This window comes from Carya illinoinensis, chromosome 4 (assembly GCF_018687715.1).
Source record: "Carya illinoinensis cultivar Pawnee chromosome 4, C.illinoinensisPawnee_v1, whole genome shotgun sequence".
Classification (NCBI taxonomy): domain Eukaryota; kingdom Viridiplantae; phylum Streptophyta; class Magnoliopsida; order Fagales; family Juglandaceae; genus Carya; species Carya illinoinensis.
The window spans coordinates 2,750,775-2,774,354 of record NC_056755.1 but is presented as its reverse complement, the minus strand read 5'-3'; the positions used below and the strand labels follow the sequence as shown (position 1 = coordinate 2,774,354).

Here is a 23,580-nt window from a genome sequence, read left to right as displayed (position 1 = left end):
TTCTCATATATATCATTTTATCTGATCTAAATTGTATAAACAAACGAGACGAAATTCTAAAAAATGATAAATGTCAATATACACATTATGCAAGCTTTGATTCAACTTGATCCTGTGATTAATGTCAGTTTTCACATTAATAATCATATGGATCGCACATGCACAATCATAGTGTCCAAAAGATATAGGATGATCAGCACCATTCTCAAATATATTTTCATATGAAAATCAATGAAGTTAAAAAGGTTATTCTCACAAAAGTCAAAAAAGGTTCGTTTACAGTCTTATCCAATATCTTTTTCTTTGAATATTCCTTTCTCATAATTTATAATCTTTTTTTTTTTTTGCTTTACGTGAGGACAGTGAAATAAGATAAATTAATTTTAAATAAAAATTAAATTATTTATTATATTTATATAAAAATTTAAAAAAATTATAATAATAAAATGAAACACGTTTATCCTATCTTATGTAGTCTATAGCAAGCTGTCCAAATTTGATTTCACGCCCAATATGAATATCTCACAGGCAATCCATGAGAGCATTGACTCATTGACTTCTCCGAACTTTCAGATAAAGCCTCTTTAAACCTCGAAAGTATGTAACTTCACTTGGTTTGCCATGATTCAAATCCAGATATTATTTTTTAAGAGGGGATGTTTCATATTTGTGTGAAGAGCGAACCGAATCGTGCCCACCCAGCTAGAAGGTGTTCCTCGGGGATCAATATGATCAAGGTTTATCACATACAGGAGGATATGGTCAATGAAAGGCACAGTTCCAGCAAAACTTTTCAAGTGTTCAGACTGAACGTTCCTTCCATATATCTCTCAATTCCCCTGAAAATGGGGGTTTTTGAGTGGGAAACTATATCATTGCAAACCTGTCGTTGTTTCGAAAATCTGTTGGTTCCTTCGGCAGAGTGGCGGGACTTTAATTCACGCGCAAATCCACCCACCCACCCATCCAGTCGCTCACCCGTAGACTTTCCTTTTCAAAATCTTAAAATGCACAATAAAACAAGCTACAATTGGACCAGAGAGCTTGAGCTTGAAAGCTTGAGAAAATTTGCAGAGACACTTGGACCCAAAGCAGGAGGCTGGCTTTGTACGTAGTCAACACGAAATGCCGTTCTGGACTTTTTGGTTCACTGAATTTATGGCGTGTGATCGTGTGAGCTGTCCCATGTTTTGCTCAAAATTGACCTCCCCACATGCTTTGTGGCTTTCGAATGTATAGATCCTGTTTGCTATTGGCGACTCCAAACTTGCCTCACTGTTTGTCGAAAAAGTTGCTTTTTTTTTTTCGTTGAACTATTGAAAGTTATTTTGGGTGTGTAAAATAACTCCTAAAAAACAAGAAAAATAAAATTTTGGCTTGAAAACCTCCACAAGTTGTTCCTCTAGTCTTTTGTCTGAGTCTTATTAAAAAGCATAATAATCCACGACGGTAAATTATCGAAACCGTTCGTGGAGTTTATTCAACACTTGGACAAAATCAGAAGAATTTTCTTTCTGAAGGTGTCAATAGGTACGGCCTGCACGCGGTTTGACCAATTATTGCATGCAGTTAGTGTCAGGGTAGTGACAGGTTTATTGCTCGATTAAAATCCGTGACGTTTGTTTCAACTACAAAAATGTCAAATATATTTGAATGGACCGTGTAGATTTTTGTGGTTGGATCTATACCGATGATGTTAACATATAAGAATTTATTTTAGAAGATTTCGTAAGTGAGATGAGATTTTGAGTTGATATAAAAGTTTAAAATATTATTTTTAGTATTATTATTGTTTTGAAATTTGAAAATATTGAATTTGAATTTAAAAAAGTTAAATTATTTATTATATTTTATATAGAAATTTAGAAAAGTTGTAATAATAATGTGAGAATTTTGAGTTGAGATGAAAATTTTGAGTTGAAATGTATCTTCCAGACCTGCGTAAATCACTCTTTTGGGTCTCAATTTTCAAATGCTACAAATCAAAATGATATCTCATGCTGAAAATTTCTTGGTATTATTGATCATGCCATAGGCACCGTCACAAGGCATGGAATCTGCAGACGTTCTGGCTCCACTTTGCTCTGTTTGGAGCCAGAACAAAGTCACCTGATATGTCCAGGAGGTCAATGTTTCTATTGCCATGATATGTCAAGGAAATATCTCCATTTTCTTTGACAACTGCGCGCAATTAATCTCCATTTCAAAAGAAGAATTTGCGTGGAAGTTTCCTAGAAAGTTTAGTACCATGTGTTTGCCAAAAGTCTACAGCTTTCTATGGATTTGTTGATGTTATGCAGACAATGAATTGAAGACTGTCTTAACAGCTGTTTAAAAATGAGGGCTTGGGCTCAATTCGAGTTTACAGCCTGGCTAGTTATATCTGATCAAGCAAAATTTCCCTATTCGAGCCCCGATGCAGAAAAAATGAGAGAAAAGGACAAACCAATCCTAGGGAGAAAGGAAACGTAGTTTACCCATCTCTTTTTTCTTGTTTGTTGAGGCGTGTTCTTTTGATTATTACAAATTAATCATAGATCATATCATGAATGCATGGAAGTAGTTCAAATTCTTAAATAAAAGTTATGTGTGGGAATTAAAGGAATAAGACATCACAAACCATTATGCTGGTATAGGAAGAACAGGCTCTGAATCTCTGATGCACTAATCTTTGTAAGAACATGTCACATTGCCTTTCCAAACCATGGAGAAGAAATTGCAGCCCACATGGCAGTACAGTACGTGAAGCTATTGAAAAATTTGACTATAGAGGGAGGTTCCTTGGTGATAACTCTGGTCATCCAGAAAAGTCACCTGATTCAAGATGGGCAAATTCAACCCTATTGTAATTTGTCACCTTACTCGTTTGATCAATAAAGCACTACAACACACACACACACACACACACACACAAAAGTCATTAGAATCGATGTGCACACTCAATTGTGCAATGAGCCAATTTGTCCCCAGTTCACAAGCATACCTCTCAGTGAGTCCCCTCATGCTTACTGGACTTTCCAGTGGAAAAGATCCACCCTAGCTTTATAACTATAGCTCTGCATGTACTTTTTCCTTCACACACACGCACACGCACGTTCAAATTATGAGTAATGCTACTCATCATTCCGTGATATGACATTAGATAATAGGTTCACAAGTGAAATATAATAAATAATTTATAATCATCTAATGTTGCATCATGAGATGATGAGAAAATGGATGATAAATAGATTTTTTCATTATAATGTGCTTAGAAAACAAATGCTCTGTTCTAAGCCGGGGCACATTTAGCATTTTTCTATCTACAGCATCAAAAGTCATTAAAAAGTATGATACATGCTCCTCCTTCCTTGCCTCCCTTTCCCATTTCTAATTTGCTGGACTAGAAGTTATGAAGCATAACAGATAAAACACCTATGCTAATACAGAAGTATTCTCTATGTCTTATCCTACATAATCAGCTCTCAACACTGAGTTAAACTTAATGAAGCAGCCGGTATTGAAGAACAAGTACATAACTTACAAATATTCAACAAGCAAACGTTTACAAAGAAACAAATTTAGGAAACATGCTATAAAGGTCTAAACTTTAGGAACCAGCCAGAGGACTGATCTGAGTCTTAGTTCTTGGTTAGTACATTTTCTATTGCGCGTGGTTTCAACCAGTTGATTCCTTTCTGCCTTTGATGCCTCCATAATTAATCAAGCCACCGAAACAATGGGACACTTGTAACTTTGTCCTTGCCGTTGCCTGCTTACTGGGGCTTTCACAGATTGGCCTGATGCATAGAAACAGAAATACTGGCTCCTAGATCTCTTATTAATGGGATCTGGTTTAATCAAACCTGGTGCTCCATCATTATATAGTTCATTTGAGCATGATGGTCCTGCCACATCTTCCTCAATAAAAACACCTTTCTGTTTATCTAATGAAATAGGTGAAAGTGATGATTTTGAAAATGAACTGGAACGAGACCGGCGTGGCACAGAAATACGTGGAATGGCCTGCATGACACCTTGCACTGGCCCTGAAGCAATTCTTTTCTTGGCAGTTGGACTCGATTGATTACTCCTCACAGCAAGTGTCCGTTTGTTGTTAGGAGGTGATGAAGGCTTCGAGAATCTCAGACGGAGTGGAGTTAGACTACCGTCTGAACTGTTGCATTTCTTCTGTTGTTCCACTGAACTCTCATCATCCGGTTTCTTGAATCTGTCGGGTTTATTCTCTTTCACCCGGGGCCACAGAAACACAGATTTCAATCGTTGTGCTGCGGTATTCGCAGAACTTGGTCTCTTGTTAATTGGCGAGCTATTTTTCTGATTGATTGAGTGATCTGGACTTGGTTCCATTGGTGATATACTCATTACTGCATTATCCTCATCAGCAGTTTCATCTAATGCATTCTCAATGCCTGTATACAAGAATATTTCTGTATCAGAGATTCGGAACGAAGTTCCAGGACTGCCACCAATACCCTGCATCTTTATGCGGGAAGCAATGGCTCTTCTTGCAGTATAATCTTGACTACAAAATGTTGCCCCAGCTGAAATTAGCTGTCTAATGAGTATATCTGATGAAGCAGAACGTGGCCGTTGCCTGAGGTAATCAAGTGGGGTCAGCCCCTCTGCATCACAGGCATTCACATTGATTGATTTAGCAGTCATCAGAAGTTTCACAAGGTCGGAGTGAACGTTCCCAATGATGGCCATGTGAAGAGCAGTCCTTTTGTCATTATTTTGGACATTGATGACATCCTCTATGGTGAAAAGCTTCCCACATACCAAATTCTTCATAAGCTCAATTTGTCGGTCCAGTCTTCGAAAAGCAGGTGTCTGGAAACCGGACACAGCCTTGTGGAGAAAAGTTTCTCCAGAGCTGTTTTTCAGAGAGATGGATGAAGGAGATGCTGAAATTAGAGCTTCAACTGCGGCTAATTGGCCCTTGTAAGCAGCCACATGCAATGCTGTATTGCCCTGATTGTCAGTGGAGTTGAAAATATCAAAGGTTGATATCAGATACTTAATTACCTGCATGAAAACAAGAGCAAGATTATCATAAATCAAGTACAATGATCAAAAGGGTTGCAATAATCAAGATTTGTAGAGAGAGAGAGAGAGAGAGAGAGAGAGAGAGAGGGAAACAACTTTTTCCTACTGGTGCACCACGTAAGGGGAAAACCCCTGTAAATTTACAGGAGCTTAATTTACGGCAACGATATATTGCGAGCGAACTATAAATGCGCATCTGCCATCTGAGTCCTTTTGTGCAAATAAACTGATTGGAGTAGCCTTTCTTATCAAAAGGGGCACGCATTTAAGCCAGTAAAAGGCCAGAACCGATCATTTTTAGCATTCACGAGAGAGAGGCTGAACCACATTAGCAGTTCAATATGTAAAATTGTTGGTGGCCTAGAGGATTTAGTTTACCATACCTGGATGAGCAGAAGTCTGGGGAAGGGAAAAGCTGGTTTGGATTTCAGTAAGCATACTTGTATAGTCCTAATAATTGAGAGATTGAAGCATTTCATGTGGGCTTCTATGTCCTAGCAAAGGTTCAAAAGTTTCTGTGACACTTTCAAGCAATTCATATTCAGTAAGCCATTCTAATCATTGTTTAGAGGGGGGAAAGGGGATTAAGCTTCGATACAGTAGCAAAGAGAGAATAATTTGTGATCGATAAAAAAATGGCGCATCAGCGCAAAATCACTGTAAAACTCTGTATGAGCAGAGACTCTCACCTCAATCTGCCCTTTGCCGGCCGCTGCATGTAGGATAGTTGAGCCCTGAATATCTCTGTAAACCAAAATACTAGAGCAATCAGCAAGAAGGTACCTCAAAATCTTCAGATTTCCTCCTCTAGCAGCAGCATGAACAGCTCTATTCATCATCTCCCACTTGTAATCAGAAGGGACCTCCCCAATGTGCTCTATCAGTTCTCCACCTTTTCCAGTCAAGAACCTGGGGGAGACTGCAAAATTCAAAATAAGCCTGAAAACCTCAGAAATCTTACTCCTGGCTGCTGCATATAATATATCAGTAACACCATATTCTCCTTCACCAAAAACAAGTAGAGGATTCCTTTCAAGAAGGTCTTGAACAAAATCCAAATCTCCTGCCGAGGCAGCAGTGTACATCAACCATCCACCATAGCCAGCTCGGATGAGTGAATTTTTCCCTCTCTTGGATTCACACTCTACAAAAAGTTTTCTTGCAACCTGAGAACGACACTTGGCAACATCATCAAACTGTTGTTCATCATCCCAGACAGTTTCAAGCCTCCGAATACGTCGTAAAGAGGCAAGTTTGATAAGGTGATTGCTATCGATGCGAAGCAGCTCCCTGACCAAGTCATAGTGGCCATTAGCAGCTGCCCAATCAATGGGAGAAGCATACCACCATTGGTCACCGGTGCTCTCCCAACGAAGAGGAAAGTATGTTGGAGGCATTGAGAAAATAGAGAGTGGTGGAATGTGATAATAAAGGTCAACAACTTATATGTGAGTTTAATCAAAACCCTTTTGAGAAGCAGTGCGAATCAATTCAACAGGACGGTACGGTATTCACTAAGCATAATGCAAGTTTAGAGGTTGCCAACAGAATCAATTGAGCAGAGCATAACTAGGTAGAAGGAAAAGATGAAATTACTCAGAGCAATATGAAAGATCTTCCTGAGTTCTATGCTAAGTAACTGGACCGGGAAAATGTACCGAATAACAACGAAAATGAATGAGAGTTAAAACTCAAGAAATCCAAGAGAGCCACGTGGAGAACTAAAGAACTCCATTAAAGCTTATACAAAGAGATACAGAAGGGGACCCTTTTAGTGAAGCAGTTGAACTACGTGCTACAAAACCAATTAGGACTCTGGCAAAGGAAATGAAGGATAACAGAAGCACAGTATGCGAAAATAAAGAGTACTAATTAAGCAAGGTTGATGCCAAGATATGTAGTGGGAATTAATACTATCAACTAGATGATTTGACAAAGGAAACAGTCATCATTACCAGCACAAAGCAACCGCAGAAAAAGAAAAAGGCCCTTCAAGGAAAATTTGGAGAAAAACACAGTTACAAGGTCAAAATCGGATTCTTTTCAGACGAGATAGCAAGGCAGAATTAAAAATCCGTTGAAACATATTTTTGGACTTTTTGTGGAAAGAAAATACTTCAATTACATTTGAAAAACAGAAACAATATATTATTATAAGGTGAGATCCCTGATCTTGAACTTTAAATGGCGTCCAGAGTAATGCAGATAATGATGATCATATATGGTCTCTGAAAGAGAGAAACTTACACCAGAAAAGTAATGATAGTAACTAAACAAAGATTTTTTTGGAGAGAGAGAGAGAGAGAGAGAGAGAGAGAGGGAGGGTATTTTCACTTATTGGCAATGGCTGGTGTAATGATAGAAACGCGTGGTAAAAAGTGAAGGTTTAATTCCAGGTTCCACATGCTTGTGCTTGTCCTGTTCAAGTACTAAGCCATTCGTTTCTTTTTCATTTAATTATTATTCTCAGATTTATGCTATACCCTAATGCTTTTTCTACTCGGCCAAAGTCTAGGATTCAACGATCGTTTGGAGTCCCCGGCTGTAGCTGTGATGCTTGGTGGCTTGTGCGACCCTCCTATATACTGGCCAACAAATTTTTCAATGCATTGAACACATAAATACTTGTATTAGAAACATGTCCACACAAAGTTTTTGATGTTAATGTGGAGTCTGTAAAAGCCGAAAACTGCGCAGCTCTAAAAACAAAAGAAGGGCGTGTGAGAGGCAGGCAGCTTTACTTTTTTGCAGTACTGCATCAAAGGTATAATTAAGTGGTAGGTAAACGTGCTTTAACAACAATAATGCAGAAGCTTGTTCTCTGCTTTTCTTTTCTTCTGCTTCTTCCACTCGAATGACTCAGTGAGTCTCTTTCCCACTTTAATGGGATTCATGAAGCCTCATCTTCTCATGGTGCATGCAAAGAAAAGCATGACCAATCTCCATTGTTGGTCACAGGTCACTACTAACACCATTATAGTGAGCTAAAGTGGTAAACCGTGCTTGATCATGCTGGTCTATGGAACACCAAGAAATCGGACCGCCGATTTACATATATATATATATATATATATATATATATATATATATATATATATATATATATATATATATTATAACTGGCACCGATGTCCAGAACAAAGTCCTGATTAACCCGGACCACCGGTTTATATTACAATGATGATGATCACCATGCATCGTGGTAGATATTCTGTCCATCTGTTCTGGTACATGCAGAAAAGAAAAAGTCAGGCTTGTCAAGGTCACTTGATACGAAATTATGAACCCTTTCATGAGGGGTGTGTGGACCACCTGTCATTCATGCCAGGGAAAAGGAAAACAGATGCACATTTCAGTTAGGATAAATTCTGATCCCCCGCCATTGTAAATTTGGGGACGAGGGAAAACAAGAGGCTGGGGATTCCACCTAGGAAGTTTGATGGCGGTACCAAAATTCGTGTCCCAACTTTATAAACCTTTTATCTTACTTGTTTAATCCAATGAGGAGAAACACTGCCGTGGCGCAAACTCCATGGAAAGCACCTTACGCTGTTGCATCTTTACCTTGAAATCAGATAGGATGTCGGGGGACCCAACATCCAATCGACCCTATAAAAAACCTATGTTAATCTTGCAAAGAAACGCCCACAACATGGATTGATTAGTGGTATATTACATTCTTGCCTTACAAATCAGATGGGTCCAGCACCACAATCAGCGCATTAAAGCATCCATAATGGTGTCGAACTGAAATATAATGTCGAAGGTCCAAGTTTCACCCACAATTCATGGCACCTCCACCAATATTGCATATCTAGACGATTGTTATCTTTCTGTCAAACACTTCAAGCGGTGTACAACCCAGAAACCCTAGGCAAAATATGATACCTTTGGGAGGCTTCTGCCCCAGTGCAAGAGACAGCATATCGGATGTTTTCTGCTTTTGCATAATTAAACTTGGTAAATCTAAAACCAAAAAAGTACCGGTAGCTACAGATATGCTAAATCATTTTTGCTCTATCCCAGTCCCATTTGATAATTTTAGCAATCACTAAAAAGTAACCGCAGAAGATAGAAATTAATCACGCCTAACGAAGTAAATAATGACTCCTTAACAGATTTTCTTTAACAGTTCTTGGATGCAACGGTGGTGTTTTCCTTGATTCTTGCTCGGTTGTCTAGTTTAACAAAGCGTTTGAGATCTTCATAAGGGAAAGTTTCAGTCTTCTTCCTCCTTAATTCACTCGATGCTGGGCGTTTGTCCACAGCAACTCAGGGTTCTTGAATCAGACTGGATCTTGGGAGCAGCCCCCCCATTGAGGATTTTGGCACCCGCCACCGTACTAACACAGAGTGGTGGTCTGGCTTTTGTCGAAGGAGATCGGAGTGGTTTGGGCCTGAGACGATTATAAAAGGCGCGATTACGTAGCCACTACGTTCATCTGAGCCAGATTAGGGCCCAAATGCATCTCCTCCAAGCAAACAAGAATTCGATGTTTGGGCCTGAAACCATTATAAAAGGCCCGATTACGCAGCCATTACGTTCATTTGAGCCAGATCCGGGCCCAAATGTATTCCCTCGAATTAAACAAGAGCTCGATGGAAACGTTGCAAGCAATCCCCGCAAATACTAAACCCTAAATCCTAAAACCCTACACTCTCTCGATTCATCTCATCCTCACTCTGCACAGGCTCGTCACCATCAATGGGTAGCCAAGCCGCAGTGTCTTTCCTCACCAACATCGCACGCGCCGCCTTGGGGCTTGGCGTATCCGCTACTGTACTGAACTCCTCGCTTTACACCGTTGACGGAGGGCAGCGCGCCGTCATCTTCGACCGGCTCCGCGGAATACTGGACGAGACGGTTGGCGAGGGGACCCATTTCTTGGTCCCATGGCTCCAGAAGCCCTTCATCTTTGACATCCGAACCAAGCCCCACACCTTCTCTTCCGTCTCCGGTACCAAGGACCTCCAGATGGTTAACCTGACCCTTCGAGTCCTCTCTCGCCCCGAGGTCACGAAACTGCCCGAGATCGTCCAAACCCTAGGGCTCGAATACGACGAGAAGGTCCTCCCGTCAATCGGCAACGAGGTCCTCAAGGCCGTGGTGGCGCAGTTCAACGCCGACCAGCTCCTCACCGAGCGGCCTCAGGTCTCGGCCCTGGTCCGCAACGGCCTGACAGAGCGGGCAAGAAACTTCAACATCGTTCTCGACGACGTGGCAATCACTCACCTGTCGTACGGAGGAGAGTTCTCGCGCGCCGTGGAGCAAAAGCAAGTGGCGCAGCAGGAGGCCGAGCGGTCCAAGTTCGTGGTGGCGAAGGCGGAGCAGGAGAGGCGGGCCGCAATTATTCGGGCGGAGGGAGAGAGCGAGTCGGCCAAGATGATATCAGAGGCGACTGCGCAGGCTGGGATGGGTCTCATCGAGCTCAGGAAAATTGAGGCTATGAGGGAGAACGCCAGCACGCTGGCCAAGTCACCGAATGTTGCATACCTTCCCGGGGGTCAGCAGATACTCATGGCTCTCAATGCCTCGCGTTGAGTCCGGTATGATACTTTTTGTTACTGAGTTGTCTGGTTTTAATTGATAATGATAAGGCCACTGTAATCAGTTGAGATGGAACATTCAGATAAGGCAAGGATTATTAGGATGTTTTATGATTAAGTACCTTTGTATCAGTTACTGGGAGTTGGTAGTACATATCATTTCGTTAGCCTTTTTTGAAATGCCTTTTTTACTGTATTTCATCTCATAAAATGTGTTTGTGGGTCCAGGGTTTAGTGTATTGTTGCTGCGATCTTGTTTTGTTTAGCAATTATAGAGCCTAGTGAACATAGAATTTTTGTTAATCGATGCTGTAGTTCCAAGCCTAACGGAAGTTATGACACCTAGCTTTCTACAGGGAAGCCGTACATGGAGTCTGGGTTTCTATTTTATTCGCTGTAACACCCCGTTCCCGTAGGATAGAGATGTTACTAACGTACATAACATATTGCCCGGTAAAGAGATTCATATCTTGAAATACCGCATTTATTGAAAACATTAATTAAACTGAACATAACTGTTTTTGAAAACTTAAAACGAAAATGTAAAATAAAAACATAAACTAACCCTATGCGTGACTTTTTATCCAAAAACATAAAAGAACTAAGTCCTTGCACTAGGTCTACTCCTGGTCCTCCAACTTTACGTCCTTACAACCCTCATCTGTGACATTTAAACATAGAGGAGAACAAAGAAATAAAGAAACAAACAAAAATGAGTCGAATACTCAATAAATAGTACATCATACAGTAAAATATAACTTAACAAGACTTAATTTTTGAAAGACTCTTCAAATAAACAAATATCATTCACAGATTTTCATAGCATGTCTATTCATCATCAACATGAGCGGAAACATACAAAATTATGGCAAACATATAAACATGAATGTATAAATTACTTGTTTAACTTGTCTTTCTCTTATTATATGGTGAACCATACTTGGGTCCGTGGCACCCCATAACTTGTCATAACATGGAGTGAAAACACGATTGAGTCCATGTTTCACTTAACATAAGGTGAAAAACGCTTGAGTTCGTGGCACCGCATAACATAACTTGTGGTGAACACGCTTAGGTCCGTGTCACCCTTAACATAACTTGTGATGAACATGCTTAGATCTGTATCATCCTTAACATAACTTGTGATGAACACGCATAGGTCTGCATCATCCTTAATGTAACTTGAAGTGAAACACACTTAGGTCCGTGTTTCACTTAACATATGGTAATTCACGCTTAGGTCCGTGTCACCCTTAAACATCTTATCTTTCTTAATGCACGAGAACTTATTTAATATCATGAACTTTTCTAGCATAGCGTATACTTGCAAATGGCATAGCATAACATGGCATATCTTTGTACATGACATAGCATAACATGGCATATCTTTGTATGTGGCATAATATGATCTAAACATAAACATTCCATGGCATACATGATCCAAGATCTATATGAACTTTACATAACATACTTGATCTAAATACTTCATGACATTACATAGCCTATATGATTTAATCACTACATGAACATGGCATACCTAAACTGACTATTTTATTACAAGGCATACTTGACTTAAATTACTACATGAACATCTCATGGATTCCATATGATTTTAGAATTATTTACTCCATCAAACAACAATTCATTGATACAAGCATAATGTCATAATTCATCAAAGATCATGAAGGGAATCTAACCTTGACTTAGCTCATAGCGTAGCGTAGACAAACATCATATTTTCATATATCATTAGAGAATTTACAGTACACATGCAATTATATGATCATACTAATTACCTCTTAGTGTTGCTTCCACAATCTCACGTCGTAGCTTGTAACCGAGAGGAAACTGAAGTGACGACGGCTCTGGGGTGGCTAGGAATGACTGGTGACGCCGCTGGCTGGAAGGGAGTGGGTTCAACGGGATTGGCTGGTCGGCACTTTCTGTGGTTGTTTCCAGTGAGTTGGTTGTCTCAGTTGGCTGTGAGAGTGGTTTTTTCGGTTGTAGGGGCTGTTACGTTGGGCTGGTATGTGTATATTTTCTCCAGATGTTTTTGTGTTTAATACCAAGGATCATGTGGGATTTATAGATGAGGGAGAGGGAGATGCCGTGAGTCTTGAGGAGAAATTGGATAAGGTCTAGAGTTGAGAATTTGAATTCAATTCGGGGGTCGTATTCAAACTGAAATGAAAACTAATGGAATAAAATTTCAGGATAGGGGATGAAACTCAACCAACAACAAATATCATCTTAAAATCTATTTCAAAACATATCTCAAGTTTATAACAATAATAATAATAATAATAAATAAAATAAAATCACTTTGGGTCTGGATGTTACATTCGCATAGGTGTAGGACTTACTCTAATCCGTTAGAATAACAGTTTGAAGCTACTTGGGGCTCGAGATATCAAGAGAATTTTAAACTCGTGTACAATTTAGATTGGTTTGGAAGTCAAGTGATCCTCTTTATAAAGATAATTGAAGGCAGTGATCATTATTACATTATCGGGTATGTAACCAGTAGTAAGCTGCAAAGTGCAAACTTCTGGTGTGGTTCACCTGATTTCATATCATTTATGAGTTTTTAATGTTGTTACTTAGAATGGAATTGAGGACAGTCTCTTAAAACAAACAAACAGGAGTTAGATGGTGATTGATATAAAGAAAGATTGGACATTTTTATATGATTGATAACTGGGACTACTGACTGCTTTTTATAATTCATAACTAAGCAATTATTATTATTATTATTATTATTATTATTATAGCTTGGGTTTGCTCCCCAATGGTCACTAGTTCGAGTCCCCTCAGGGCCACTGGAGGATTTACCTGGTCGTTAACTTCAGGGCCCCTTGGGATTAGTCGAGGTGCGCATAAGCTGGCCCGGACACCCAAGGTTATCAAAAAAAAAAAAAAAAAATTATTATAGCTTGATTAAATGAGCTAATCTATTCTCTTCAAGTATTGAGGTTTTGCATTCTTGTTACATATCTAATTGAGGTATTGTATTCTCTTCCTTCAAGGAGGAAGAACATGTTGTCTGTGTTTGCAACCTTTGTTTTTTCTCCTTTGTATACTACTATTATTGGAGTCTTTAGAGCTAGAAGAGAGATATAAATCAACTAGCGTGCTTCTCGCTTCCGCAGATGATGAATTCACCGGTTCAATTGGCATGTGAATGTCTTCATTACCTGTCATTTTAATGAAAAATATTGTGAATTGTGTTCTTCTTTAAGGGGTAGCACGCCGGAGGCATCAAAAGTGTCACTGGTGGTTGAATGAATATTATGATGAAACATCTAGATCACATATCACATGATAATATTTTGACATGTGTTCTTTGTTTGTTTGCAGGGTCTCAGGATGGCATAACTACATGAAAAGGTCATGGATTTTGCATGATTGTTGGTTTATAGTCTATGAAATTTCCATTTTTGTATCGAAGAACATGAGATCTAAACTTTCTTTTGTAATAAGAAATTCTGAATTTTTTATGTTGTTGGTCTCGAGTTAAAAACACACGGGTTTTCTATCCTGCAATAATCCCCCTTGTATCCCATAAGTTATAATTATTTAAAATACAAGATTCAAAACTCAGGATGTTAACCTTTGCTGAAAGCATTATCTTTTCATTAATGGCCTGATATAGTTTACCTCTTCTAAATAAGCTTTTCCAGATTTTTAAACTCGCCAATATAATCCCCCGAGCTGCCAAAATTCACAAAACTGGGATTGTCGAAGCTCAGCATGAGGTAATCGGATAAAACACAGTAATAATTAAAAACACCTCAAGCAAATAAGACGAAGGATGAAAGAAAACCATGTCTGAGGAAAAAGAAAATTGCTCAGCATATCTCCAAATAATGTTTAAGATGATTCGGTCAAAATGCATCAAGTGGAGAAAATAGAAAAGAGGGTATACAATGACCACCCGATTTGAAGATAAAAGACCAGATGAGATATAACCAGTTTTAACAATACCCTCCTCAAAAATCCATTATTCCAAAACACCTCACTCCTTAAACAAACTAAACTGCAAACTAGCCGGAGGAAATGGAAGCTCAACATCAAGTGATCTCAGTCTGGTAGCCAAACAGCCCTCATTGAACAGACGCAACGTGTCGGATCAGGTCAACGACACGAGTGCTGCAACAAATACAACCCGATTAAAAGAAGTAAATGGAGAGACAGTGTACTTGGATAGTAAAATAAGATGAAATAGTTTTAGATGAAAGTTGAATAAAATGTTGTTAGAAATGTTATTTTTTAAATATTATTACTGTTTTAGGATTTGAAAAAGTTAAAATATTTATTATATTTTGTATGGAAATTTGGAAAGTTGTAATAATGAGATAAGAGCATTGTTATTGGATTATGCATATGTAAATGACACTTTTGATAAATATAAGATGACTTTGGATATTGGCTATTCCATTCATATAAATCTCAACATTGGAATAGCTATTTTTTTATTATATAATAATAAAATAATATGAGATGAATTTAATTTTGACTATTTCATTCACATCAAATCTCTACATTGGATTATTCATTTATTTATTATATAGTAATAAAATAATATTAACCTCAAAAAATATTTAATTTCGATATTTTTAATTTATTTAATTTTATCATGAATTTAAAATTTAATTTTTTAATTATTTAATTACTTTAGCTCATGAATTAAAACTACTAGGTCTGGTGCAAGACGGAATTAAAGCTACTAGGATATATCTATACTATAGAAGAGAGAGAGAGTTACAATAAATTAATAAAATAAGGATTTGATGATGGTAAAGTTGCAACCAAATTTGATATTTTCTTTCCTATTACTGTAGCTAAAAGCTACAAAATTTGTGTTTGAATAATCCAATGCAGCCGGTTTTAACGTCTACTAGGTAAAAAGTGACTTTAATTTTAGATTTCCATAATCCGTCGAGACTGCTCTAAGATGAAACTATTTCTCTATCCAAACCAAGCTAAAAGCCTCTACTTTAAACATCCAAAATTTAGAAATGAAACGCTGGCAATAACTCCCCATCAGTTGTGAGAATGAGTGAAGGTATAGAAACATGTATTACCTGTAACCCCATTCATTGTCATACCAAGCTACTAGCTTCACAAAGTTGTCATTCAGTGCAATTCCAGCCTTGGCGTCGAAAATGCTAGAACTGCAACAAGGAGACAAACCACAAAATAAGATTCAATTACACGTTCACATAAGGTACCAGCTGAAAAACCATTTAATGTCAAAGAAACCAAATCCATTTATAGAAAAAAATAATAATGGCAAAGAAAACAATAAACATTGATATAGCCAGAACATACACCACAAATTTGCAGACACCAAGCTTAAAAACTGTTCATTTGAAGTGGCTCCAAAGTTAAAAATCATCTAAGGAGGTAATGATCATATTCATATGACAAGAATCAGCACAACACGGCATTACCTGCTGTTACCCACAAAGTCACAGGACACCACATCATCCTCAGTGTAACCAAGGATTCCCTTCAGTTTGCCCTCAGATTCCTCCCTAGACAACAGAAAACAAAAATGTAATCAGAAAATATATGACACAATTCTACTGTCCCTATGTGGTAGTAGGGGCATATCACTTCATGCAAAACTCCTTAATTTAATTAACCAAAACAATTTAGAAGGAAGCATTCCTTATCCTTACCTAATAGCAGCTTTGATCTCCTCGTAACTGGCCTTCTTCTCAAGTCTCACAGTAAGGTCAACAACTGAAACGTCAACAGTGGGAACACGGAAAGCCATTCCAGTCAGTTTCCCGTTCAATGCTGGCAGCACTTTACCAACAGCCTGTGGAGTTAAATAATCAACAGGCATATTAGACAGTCTTTGAAGGAAGACCAGGGCATGAAAGTTTGAAACCGCTAAAATTTGCCCTTTAGCAGGAAAAGAAGAAGAAGATAGTTTTGCCAACCATGATAAAGGGGAAAACAAGACACGAGGGGGAGGGTAGTTAAAGGTCCACTAATTTATTTTTTATATTCATATAAAACCCAAAATCCAAGACCTTCGCAGCTCCAGTACTGCTGGGAATGATGTTGAAGGAAGCAGCTCTACCACCTCTCCAGTCCTTCATTGATGGTCCATCAACAGTCTTTTGTGTGGCTGCATGACATATATATGCACGTCGATCAAAAGTTCAAATCCATTCGAACTGGAAAGAATATGTTCAAATGTACACTCACCAGTAATGGAGTGGACAGTGGTCATGAGGCCCTCAACAATACCGAATCTATCGTTGATTACCTGTCAAGAGATATATTTCAGAATTAAAATATCTTCACGTTTTATTTATCTCCTTTGTCGATGGTTAAATTCCATTTCCTTTTTCATAATGGTACAACAACAACCAAGTACAAAAACTACCTTTGCCAATGGAGCAAGACAGTTGGTGGTGCAGCTAGCATTGGAGACAATGTCAAGTTCTGGCTTGTAATCCTTCTCATTGACACCCACAACGAACATGGGAGCATCCTTACTAGGGGCAGAAATGATTACCTTCTTTGCACCACCCTAAACAAACGTAGAATTAAATGCAAGTTAGTAGACTAAACATGGGCACAATTTTGAGCAACAGATGAATGAAAGTAAAAAGTATTTATACACAAAATTGTTTAGTGCCCATTAATTTCAATTCCAAAACATAAATCAAGAACTGATTAGCATCCTAAGTTCCATTTTTCTTCAACACAGATAACTAAAACTTGATTTTCCACAACAGTAAGAGAACAAGAGAGAAGAACTTCAACAAAAAAATAACGAGTAGACAATTAAACAAAAATATAACCACAGATCCAAAGAGCAGTGTATTGTTCAAAATGATGATGCATGGACTTAAAAAACAGAATAACTGTTGTGACATGAAAACCAATCCCTCAAACATGAAACAGTTTATAGACAATTTTACACTCAAACTACCATGAACTTGCAAAAGCACCCTCAGTTAAATCTGATCATTAGGATGATGTCCGTTAAATCCTAATGATCGATGCTATTTGACAGTCGGCGGTAGTTGAAGAGTGAAATGTATTAGTTTGATCATTTAAGGAGCAAACTGTAAAACACCTGGTAGTTTAGGGTAAAAAGTGTTTTAACCCATAATTTTTATAGTCAATGATCATCATTTGAGCACTACTTAGTCACAAACCTTCAAATGAGCAGCAGCTTTGTCCTTGTCCGTGAAAACTCCAGTGGACTCGACAACAAATTCAGCTCCAGCCTCAGCCCACGGGATCTCCTCAGGGTTCCTAATTATCAAAACAAGTATATAAACTATGCAGGCATTCAATAAGAAAATCCCATTTTCCTCAAGCAAATGAACAATGAACCAGACAATACCTGATACCAAAAACAGTGACCGGCTTCTCCCCAAAGAGAAGGGTCTTTGAGTCCTGAACCTTGAGTTCATGGTGCTTCCATTGGCCGTGAACAGTGTCATACTTAAACATGTAGGTCTGTTGTGTAGTACAATAACAAAATTAGACCAAGCATAACTGGATATTAATGCACATGAATTTCAAAGAATGAGTTCTCTCGGACTGCCACTGAACACTTTCAGCCAATTTTGGGAGATCCCGACAAATTCAAAATGCGAAGCATAAACAAATACTTCCCGAAGGAACGTACGGCGAATAGATCATCATCAATTCTGATCACAAAACTAAAAAAAGCTTCTCATCAAGGTGTTTCTTATATCCAAAGTTAAAGATAGTGCGTGCACTAGAAACAGTTAGGTGATCGGAGCAATATACAGAGATAGATACATGCAAAAAGCAATGCACACACGTGTGTGTAAAGAATCTTCCAACAGTTACTCGACTAATAACTTCACAACATTATCTATGAATCCACATCTAACACAGACACATACACAAACATGCGTGTCTTGTGTGTTATGTTTTCGGAAAATAAGCTTCATTGAGAGAGAGAGAGACCATGTAATCAGTGGTGATGAAAGGATCGTTAACAGCGACGAGTTCAACGTCATCTCTCTGAAGAGCGACCCTTGCCACCAAGCGCCCGATCCTGCCGAATCCTTCACCATTTGAAAAGACAAAAACCATCATATTCGTTAACACAGATTGGTTCAACATCAAAGTAAGCATCATTGAAACAAAAACACACAAAGACAAACAATAATGGAGTCGAACATGATATAATTACCATTGATCCCAATCTTGATCTTTCCCATGACTGCGAGAGAGGAAAAAAACAAGGATAGTAAGAGGAACGAAGGCAGGCAACGTGTTAGACGGATGGAAGGAGGGTGAGAGAGGCTTGTGAATAAATGACGATAGAGTGAGCTTATATATACAGATTCTCAATGAGATAAAGAGAATTGGAAAGAGAAATGGTGGGGCGGATTTTTCGAGGGAGAAAGTAGGGACCATCACAATGATCCATCGATGATAATGGTAGGTGGCTGCATCACCTTTGGTTCCGAGGAAAAAAGGGTGGAGAGTCCCATTACTCTCATTTTCTCGTGTCTTTCACGAGATCTACGGCGTAGAATCGGTAAAAACGAGGGGAAAAATTTTTTTTTTTTTGAGGTTTTTTATGTATTTGTTTTGTTTTGGCATAAAATGTTTTTTTTTTTCAAGTGAATGGGAAAGGACAAGCGGCGAGTGATGATTGGAAAATGGATGGATGGGGATTTACAGGATATAGCGTAGGATGACCAATGAGAGGCAGCGAAGATCTTGTCACGGACGACGACACCTCCCTTTTTGTTTTTTTATAACCCTACTTGCAAGATTGATCTATCTTTGACATATATAGAGGGTTCTGGGAAATACAATTAAGCTCCCCGGATCGATAAGAAAATAACTAGATTTCAGATGAGATTCTCCACGGGTGACATATGTATGTATATCACATGCGTCCTCTTTTGCAGAGGTTGGGACTCACGTTTATCATTGTGCTATGATCATTGCCATTGATGGGTTTGGCTAGCTTCTCTAGACTCTACTAAAGGGAGAGAGAGAGAGAGAGAGAGAGAGAGAGAGAGAGAGAGAGAGAGAGGATCATAAGAAGGAATTCCTTTTTTATTTATTATTTTTCTTCCAGATGAGTGTCACTGCTATCATTTTGCAAGAACTAAGCATTGAGCACTACCTGTGCTTCTGGTGTACAAGTCAAAGATTATTACTCTAGAACATTATCACCTGTAAAAAACCACCAAGAGACCACTATGGTCAAGCAACCCCAATTGCAACTGGTTATCGTTATATTCACAAAGAAGTCATGTTATAAACAACTCTGTTGATACAAACTAACCCAAACCTATATAAACGCCATAAACAAATGAAACAGAAGAACGCACAAACAAAATTTTTAATCCCATGGACCGCAAGATGAAGCGAACCGCCTATGCACAATCATCTACCAACATTCTTGAGAACCCATGATTTTCAATCAATTTTTCTATGATCATCTTCAGTGCAGGAGCGCTCACCCCACATTTCTGATCAATGAAGCAGGATCTACCTTCTTCAGCTGCCTTGCATAGCTGCGGATCCAATGGTACTTTCCCAAGAAAAGGTACACCCATTTCCCTAGACATTTTTTCCGCACCACCACCACTGCTATCAAAAACTTCGCTGCAAGCAATCAAATTTTGAAGTTCTGGTGCTTTTTCTCTCACGTATTCCTTAACCCACTCAGTAACATCTCTATGTTCACCTGTCTCTGACATCCTCATAAACTTGAAATCCATCATCGGCTGGCACAAACCGCTCATGTTCTCAACGACGCCGAGAACCTGAACTCCAACTTTCTTGCAGAAACTCACTTCTTTCCGCACATCAATCAAGGAAACTTGTTGTGGTGTGGTGACTATAATGGCACCATCTATTCCCGTAGCCTCAAGCAGTTGGACAATTGAGATGTGCTCGTCTGAGGTCCCAGGAGGAGCATCAACAACCAAAAAATCAAGTTCGCCCCAGTACACATCCTTCAGGAATTGCTTAATGAGCCCATTCTTGCGTGGACCCCTCCATATAACAGCTTCATCAGGGTTAGGAAGCATGAATCCAACCGACATGACCCCAAGGTTGGACTCAACATAAACAGGAGACCAGCCAAGGTTGCTCTGGTGAACATCTTGACCTTCTAGGCCAAGCATCTTTGGAATGCTCGGACCACAAATATCAATGTCAAGGAGACCCACTTGGAAGTCCATAGCTGCTAAAGCGAATGATAGTTGGGCAGAAAATGTGCTCTTGCCAACTCCACCTTTCCCTGATAAAACTAGTATCTTATGCTTAACAGTAGCCATTCTTTCTGCAATTACAACCAAATCTGCAGAAACAAATATAGGAAGCGTTAAGACAAAAAGCCAGCCGTTTTGTGCATATAATATTAATGCAGAACATGGGATAAGTCGCCAACCAGAATAAAAAAATGTTGTGCATAGATGGACGCCAATCCAGCTTAAGCAAACTTTGAACCAAAGAAGACACTCCAACAAAATATAGATTTACAGACATTTCTTCTGGCAGTTTAGTCATGAACATAATATGGGTCATTACAAAGTTAATATGACTAATTCTTATATGAATGATAACCTACATATATATTGAAAGAATAACCTTGCACCCCATGCATGACTTTAAATACCTGAACTCCACAAATTGAATTACTCTTGAGTATGTGAGAAGCCCCTATGGATAACTTAACGGGCTTTCAGGGCAAGGTCTTTTCTCAAAACTTATATCAAGCAGAATCAAATGAGGATTGCTTATACTCTGATCAAACCAGCCGGAAGCCAACATAGGATCGAGTGATACCTCCATAATTAAATTTTTTCCTTGTATATTTAATCATTGGAAATACCACTCTTCTGCTTCAATGTTTTAGGTTGCAAGTTACCTCATCAAGATGTATCCCATTTTTCTAAGGACAAGCCTGGGATGAGCTATAGACTCGGACATTTTGGGTAACATGGACTTCGGAAATATATCCATAACCTCAATGCCAAAGAGAATGACGACCCAGATGTGGTATACTTGTTCCATTGTTCGTAAAAAACGATGACCACAAGGCCATGTGAAAAATTTATAGAAAGACTCCATCTCCCGTTTCGTGCAATAAACATGAGTTTTTCCGAGATATCAGCAAGCTCTCTCATTGCAACAACACATGCTTAATATCAGTACAAGGCACGTGGAACTGGCCCAAAATCCAACGCATTGAACTTGTCGGTAGCATTACTTTCGCTAACACTAAGAGCGTACTTTGAACATCATACAGATTACAGAAATGGGCTCTATATTTATTGTGGAAACTCGGGCAAAATTTGGAAAATCTTAGGACCTCGGAAAATATGACCAAGGGAAACCCAGAGTTAATCCACGAGTAGTTGGTAAACTTAAAACCAAAAACCAATACCAATTAAGTAAATGTCCAAATTCTTAGTTAATAAGGGGAAAAAAAAATAAAAATAAAGAGAGAGAGAGAGAGAGAGAGAACCTGGGTCGGGGCCTTTAGGGGTAGTAGCACAAACTTCTTGATTAGGGCAGCCTTGACAAGTGTCGGATTTTCCGGCAGACTCTGATCGGGGTCCTGGGCAATCTGAATATGACAACGAATAAGGAAAAAGGGGAACAAAAACACAGAATTTTAGAGGGACCCAGTAAAAAAAATCCAATAACTTTTGAAGAGCTAAGGAGAAAAACGATAGAAACGAAGAGCTTACGCTCGTTGGCGTTTTCTGGGATTTCACCACTCTCCATGTTCGCGGCTTTGTTCTCTGCTTCAACTGAGAGACCCATAATATGGGAAAGGAAAAGAAGAACACTTCACCTCAAATCGGGTCTGGATAGAAGGTTGTGGTTCGGATCAATTATCCGCCACGTTGGAGGTTTACGCAGTAAAATTGTTGACCCGAAAACTTGACGTTCAACCACCAAACATGCTTAATACGGTACCGTTTCGACATTGCTTTAAATATTAACAAGTAAGATTATTCGATATTTTGAAATATAAATATGATTCAATTTGCTTGTTTTTTAATTTTGAAACACGTTTAAAGAACGCCCAATCAATTCAGAATGATGAAATTTTGGTTTTTTTATATTATTTTTAAAAATATTATTGGAGAAATTTCCCAAATAATATATATCTATGACGAATATGTGAAGGCCAGGATTTGTGTTCCAAGTTATTCCTCCCTTGGAATCACAACACTGACCCGAGTCCTTACATCCTTGTTGGCTTGGTTAAAGTTTAAGGATAGTTAAAATTTGATTAATATGCGTCAAAAACACTCCCACATTAAAATTTGGATGTTAGTTATAGTCATTCATCAAATATGAAATACTATAATAATTTCATCAAAAATTAAAATAATACCTTCTCATTCCAAAATGTGATAGAAATAAATTAAATAAAAATTTATTAAATTAATAATATTTTATTATTATATAAAGAGTAAATGGATAATCCAACATAGGGATTAAATTTAAATGGAATAAACAAATACAAATTCACGTGATATTAGCTAAAATTTAAATATGCATTCGACCAATCCAATGAGAATGCCAAAGAGTTGGATCGGCCAATTCTTTGAAGATCTTAATTATTTTTGCAACACTAATTTAAATAGAATGAATTTGTTGATGGTTTTTTGTTTTTTTTTTGTTTTCAAATGATAGGAACAAATTCTCCAAGAAAACGCCATTCTTTTTATACTTGAAGCAAGCAAGATGGGTTGTAACTTTAACTTAAAAGCTTCCAGAAATCAAAAGGACCAAGAGGCAAGAATGTCCCAAACGCAGTCACATTGGCAGGTCCTAAGCAACTTCTTTCAACCTCACAAAAGCATCTAACGACTGGACCAAAACAGGAGGAATCGGAGACCAACAACTAATGCCACTTGACTACATCTTCACAAAAGATGGACTAAGAAAATTGGGAAATTATAAGCTTATGCATAACTACAGTGTTTA

The 23,580-nt window shown here is 38.4% G+C and overlaps 4 protein-coding genes across 8 annotated transcripts; 1 reads left to right on the top strand and 3 right to left on the bottom strand.

The window, feature by feature from the left end:
- Positions 1-3,420: 3,420 nt before the first annotated feature.
- Positions 3,421-7,391, bottom strand: LOC122307941 (ankyrin repeat and protein kinase domain-containing protein 1-like). Its single transcript, XM_043121073.1, has 2 exons — positions 5,739-7,391; positions 3,421-5,028 (listed from the first exon to the last, which is right to left on the bottom strand). The coding sequence occupies exons 1-2, from the start codon at positions 6,444-6,446 to the stop codon at positions 3,703-3,705; spliced, it is 2,034 nt and encodes a 677-aa protein (XP_042977007.1). The 5' UTR covers positions 6,447-7,391; the 3' UTR covers positions 3,421-3,702.
- Positions 7,392-9,614: 2,223 nt separating this feature from the next.
- Positions 9,615-14,093, top strand: LOC122306651 (prohibitin-3, mitochondrial-like). Of its 3 annotated transcripts, none has more exons than XR_006241487.1 (3): positions 9,615-10,596; positions 12,427-12,622; positions 13,954-14,093. XR_006241487.1 is itself a non-coding variant. In XM_043119096.1 (2 exons), exon 1 carries the CDS (start codon positions 9,755-9,757, stop codon positions 10,589-10,591), a length of 837 nt encoding a protein of 278 aa, XP_042975030.1. In that variant the 5' UTR covers positions 9,616-9,754; the 3' UTR covers positions 10,592-10,596; positions 13,954-14,093. The 3 variants fall into 3 exon arrangements, 1 of the variants encoding a protein (XP_042975030.1); XR_006241488.1 differs by having other exon boundaries at positions 12,400-12,622; XM_043119096.1 differs by lacking the exon at positions 12,427-12,622 and having other exon boundaries at positions 9,616-10,596.
- A 332-nt stretch (positions 14,094-14,425) lies between these two features.
- Positions 14,426-19,122, bottom strand: LOC122306650 (glyceraldehyde-3-phosphate dehydrogenase, cytosolic). 3 transcript variants are annotated; one of them, XM_043119094.1, is made up of 11 exons: positions 18,797-19,116; positions 18,568-18,668; positions 17,972-18,087; positions 17,781-17,880; positions 17,000-17,146; positions 16,819-16,879; positions 16,641-16,738; positions 16,281-16,423; positions 16,050-16,133; positions 15,681-15,770; positions 14,426-14,765 (listed from the first exon to the last, which is right to left on the bottom strand). In XM_043119094.1, exons 1-11 carry the CDS (start codon positions 18,822-18,824, stop codon positions 14,726-14,728), a joined length of 1,008 nt encoding a protein of 335 aa, XP_042975028.1. In that variant the 5' UTR covers positions 18,825-19,116; the 3' UTR covers positions 14,426-14,725. The 3 variants fall into 3 exon arrangements, with proteins under 3 accessions (XP_042975028.1, XP_042975027.1, XP_042975029.1); XM_043119093.1 differs by having other exon boundaries at positions 14,426-14,745; positions 18,797-19,105; XM_043119095.1 differs by lacking the exons at positions 15,681-15,770; positions 16,050-16,133 and having other exon boundaries at positions 14,426-14,469; positions 18,797-19,122.
- Positions 19,123-19,824: 702 nt separating this feature from the next.
- On the bottom strand, positions 19,825-22,483 carry LOC122306649 (cytosolic Fe-S cluster assembly factor NBP35-like). The gene is made up of 3 exons (XM_043119092.1): positions 22,329-22,483; positions 22,103-22,204; positions 19,825-20,932 (listed from the first exon to the last, which is right to left on the bottom strand). Exons 1-3 carry the CDS (start codon positions 22,402-22,404, stop codon positions 20,001-20,003), a joined length of 1,110 nt encoding a protein of 369 aa, XP_042975026.1. The 5' UTR covers positions 22,405-22,483; the 3' UTR covers positions 19,825-20,000.
- Positions 22,484-23,580: the final 1,097 nt, after the last annotated feature.

Bases quoted from the DNA above. Each gene is read 5' to 3' on its own strand.
- LOC122307941 (XM_043121073.1), bottom strand. From the start codon at position 6,446: ATGCCTCCAACATACTTTCCTCTTCGTTGGGAGAGCACCGGTGACCAA. The intron at 5,029-5,738 runs GTGAGAGTCTCT...GTTTTCATGCAG, and splicing joins CCGGCAAAGGGCAGATTGAG to GTAATTAAGTATCTGATATC.
- LOC122306651 (XM_043119096.1), top strand. From the start codon at position 9,755: ATGGGTAGCCAAGCCGCAGTGTCTTTCCTCACCAACATCGCACGCGCC.
- LOC122306650 (XM_043119093.1), bottom strand. From the start codon at position 18,824: ATGGGAAAGATCAAGATTGGGATCAATG. The intron at 16,880-16,999 runs GTAGTTTTTGTA...ATCTCTTGACAG, and splicing joins GTCTTGCTCCATTGGCAAAG to GTAATCAACGATAGATTCGG. The intron at 15,771-16,049 runs GTAATGCCGTGT...TCCTTGTTGCAG, and splicing joins GACTTTGTGGGTAACAGCAG to TTCTAGCATTTTCGACGCCA.
- LOC122306649 (XM_043119092.1), bottom strand. From the start codon at position 22,404: ATGGGTCTCTCAGTTGAAGCAGAGAACAAAGCCGCGAACATGGAGAGT. The intron at 22,205-22,328 runs GTAAGCTCTTCG...TGTCATATTCAG, and splicing joins CCCAGAAAACGCCAACGAGC to ATTGCCCAGGACCCCGATCA. The intron at 20,933-22,102 runs GTTCTCTCTCTC...TTGTTTCTGCAG, and splicing joins CCCTAAAGGCCCCGACCCAG to ATTTGGTTGTAATTGCAGAA.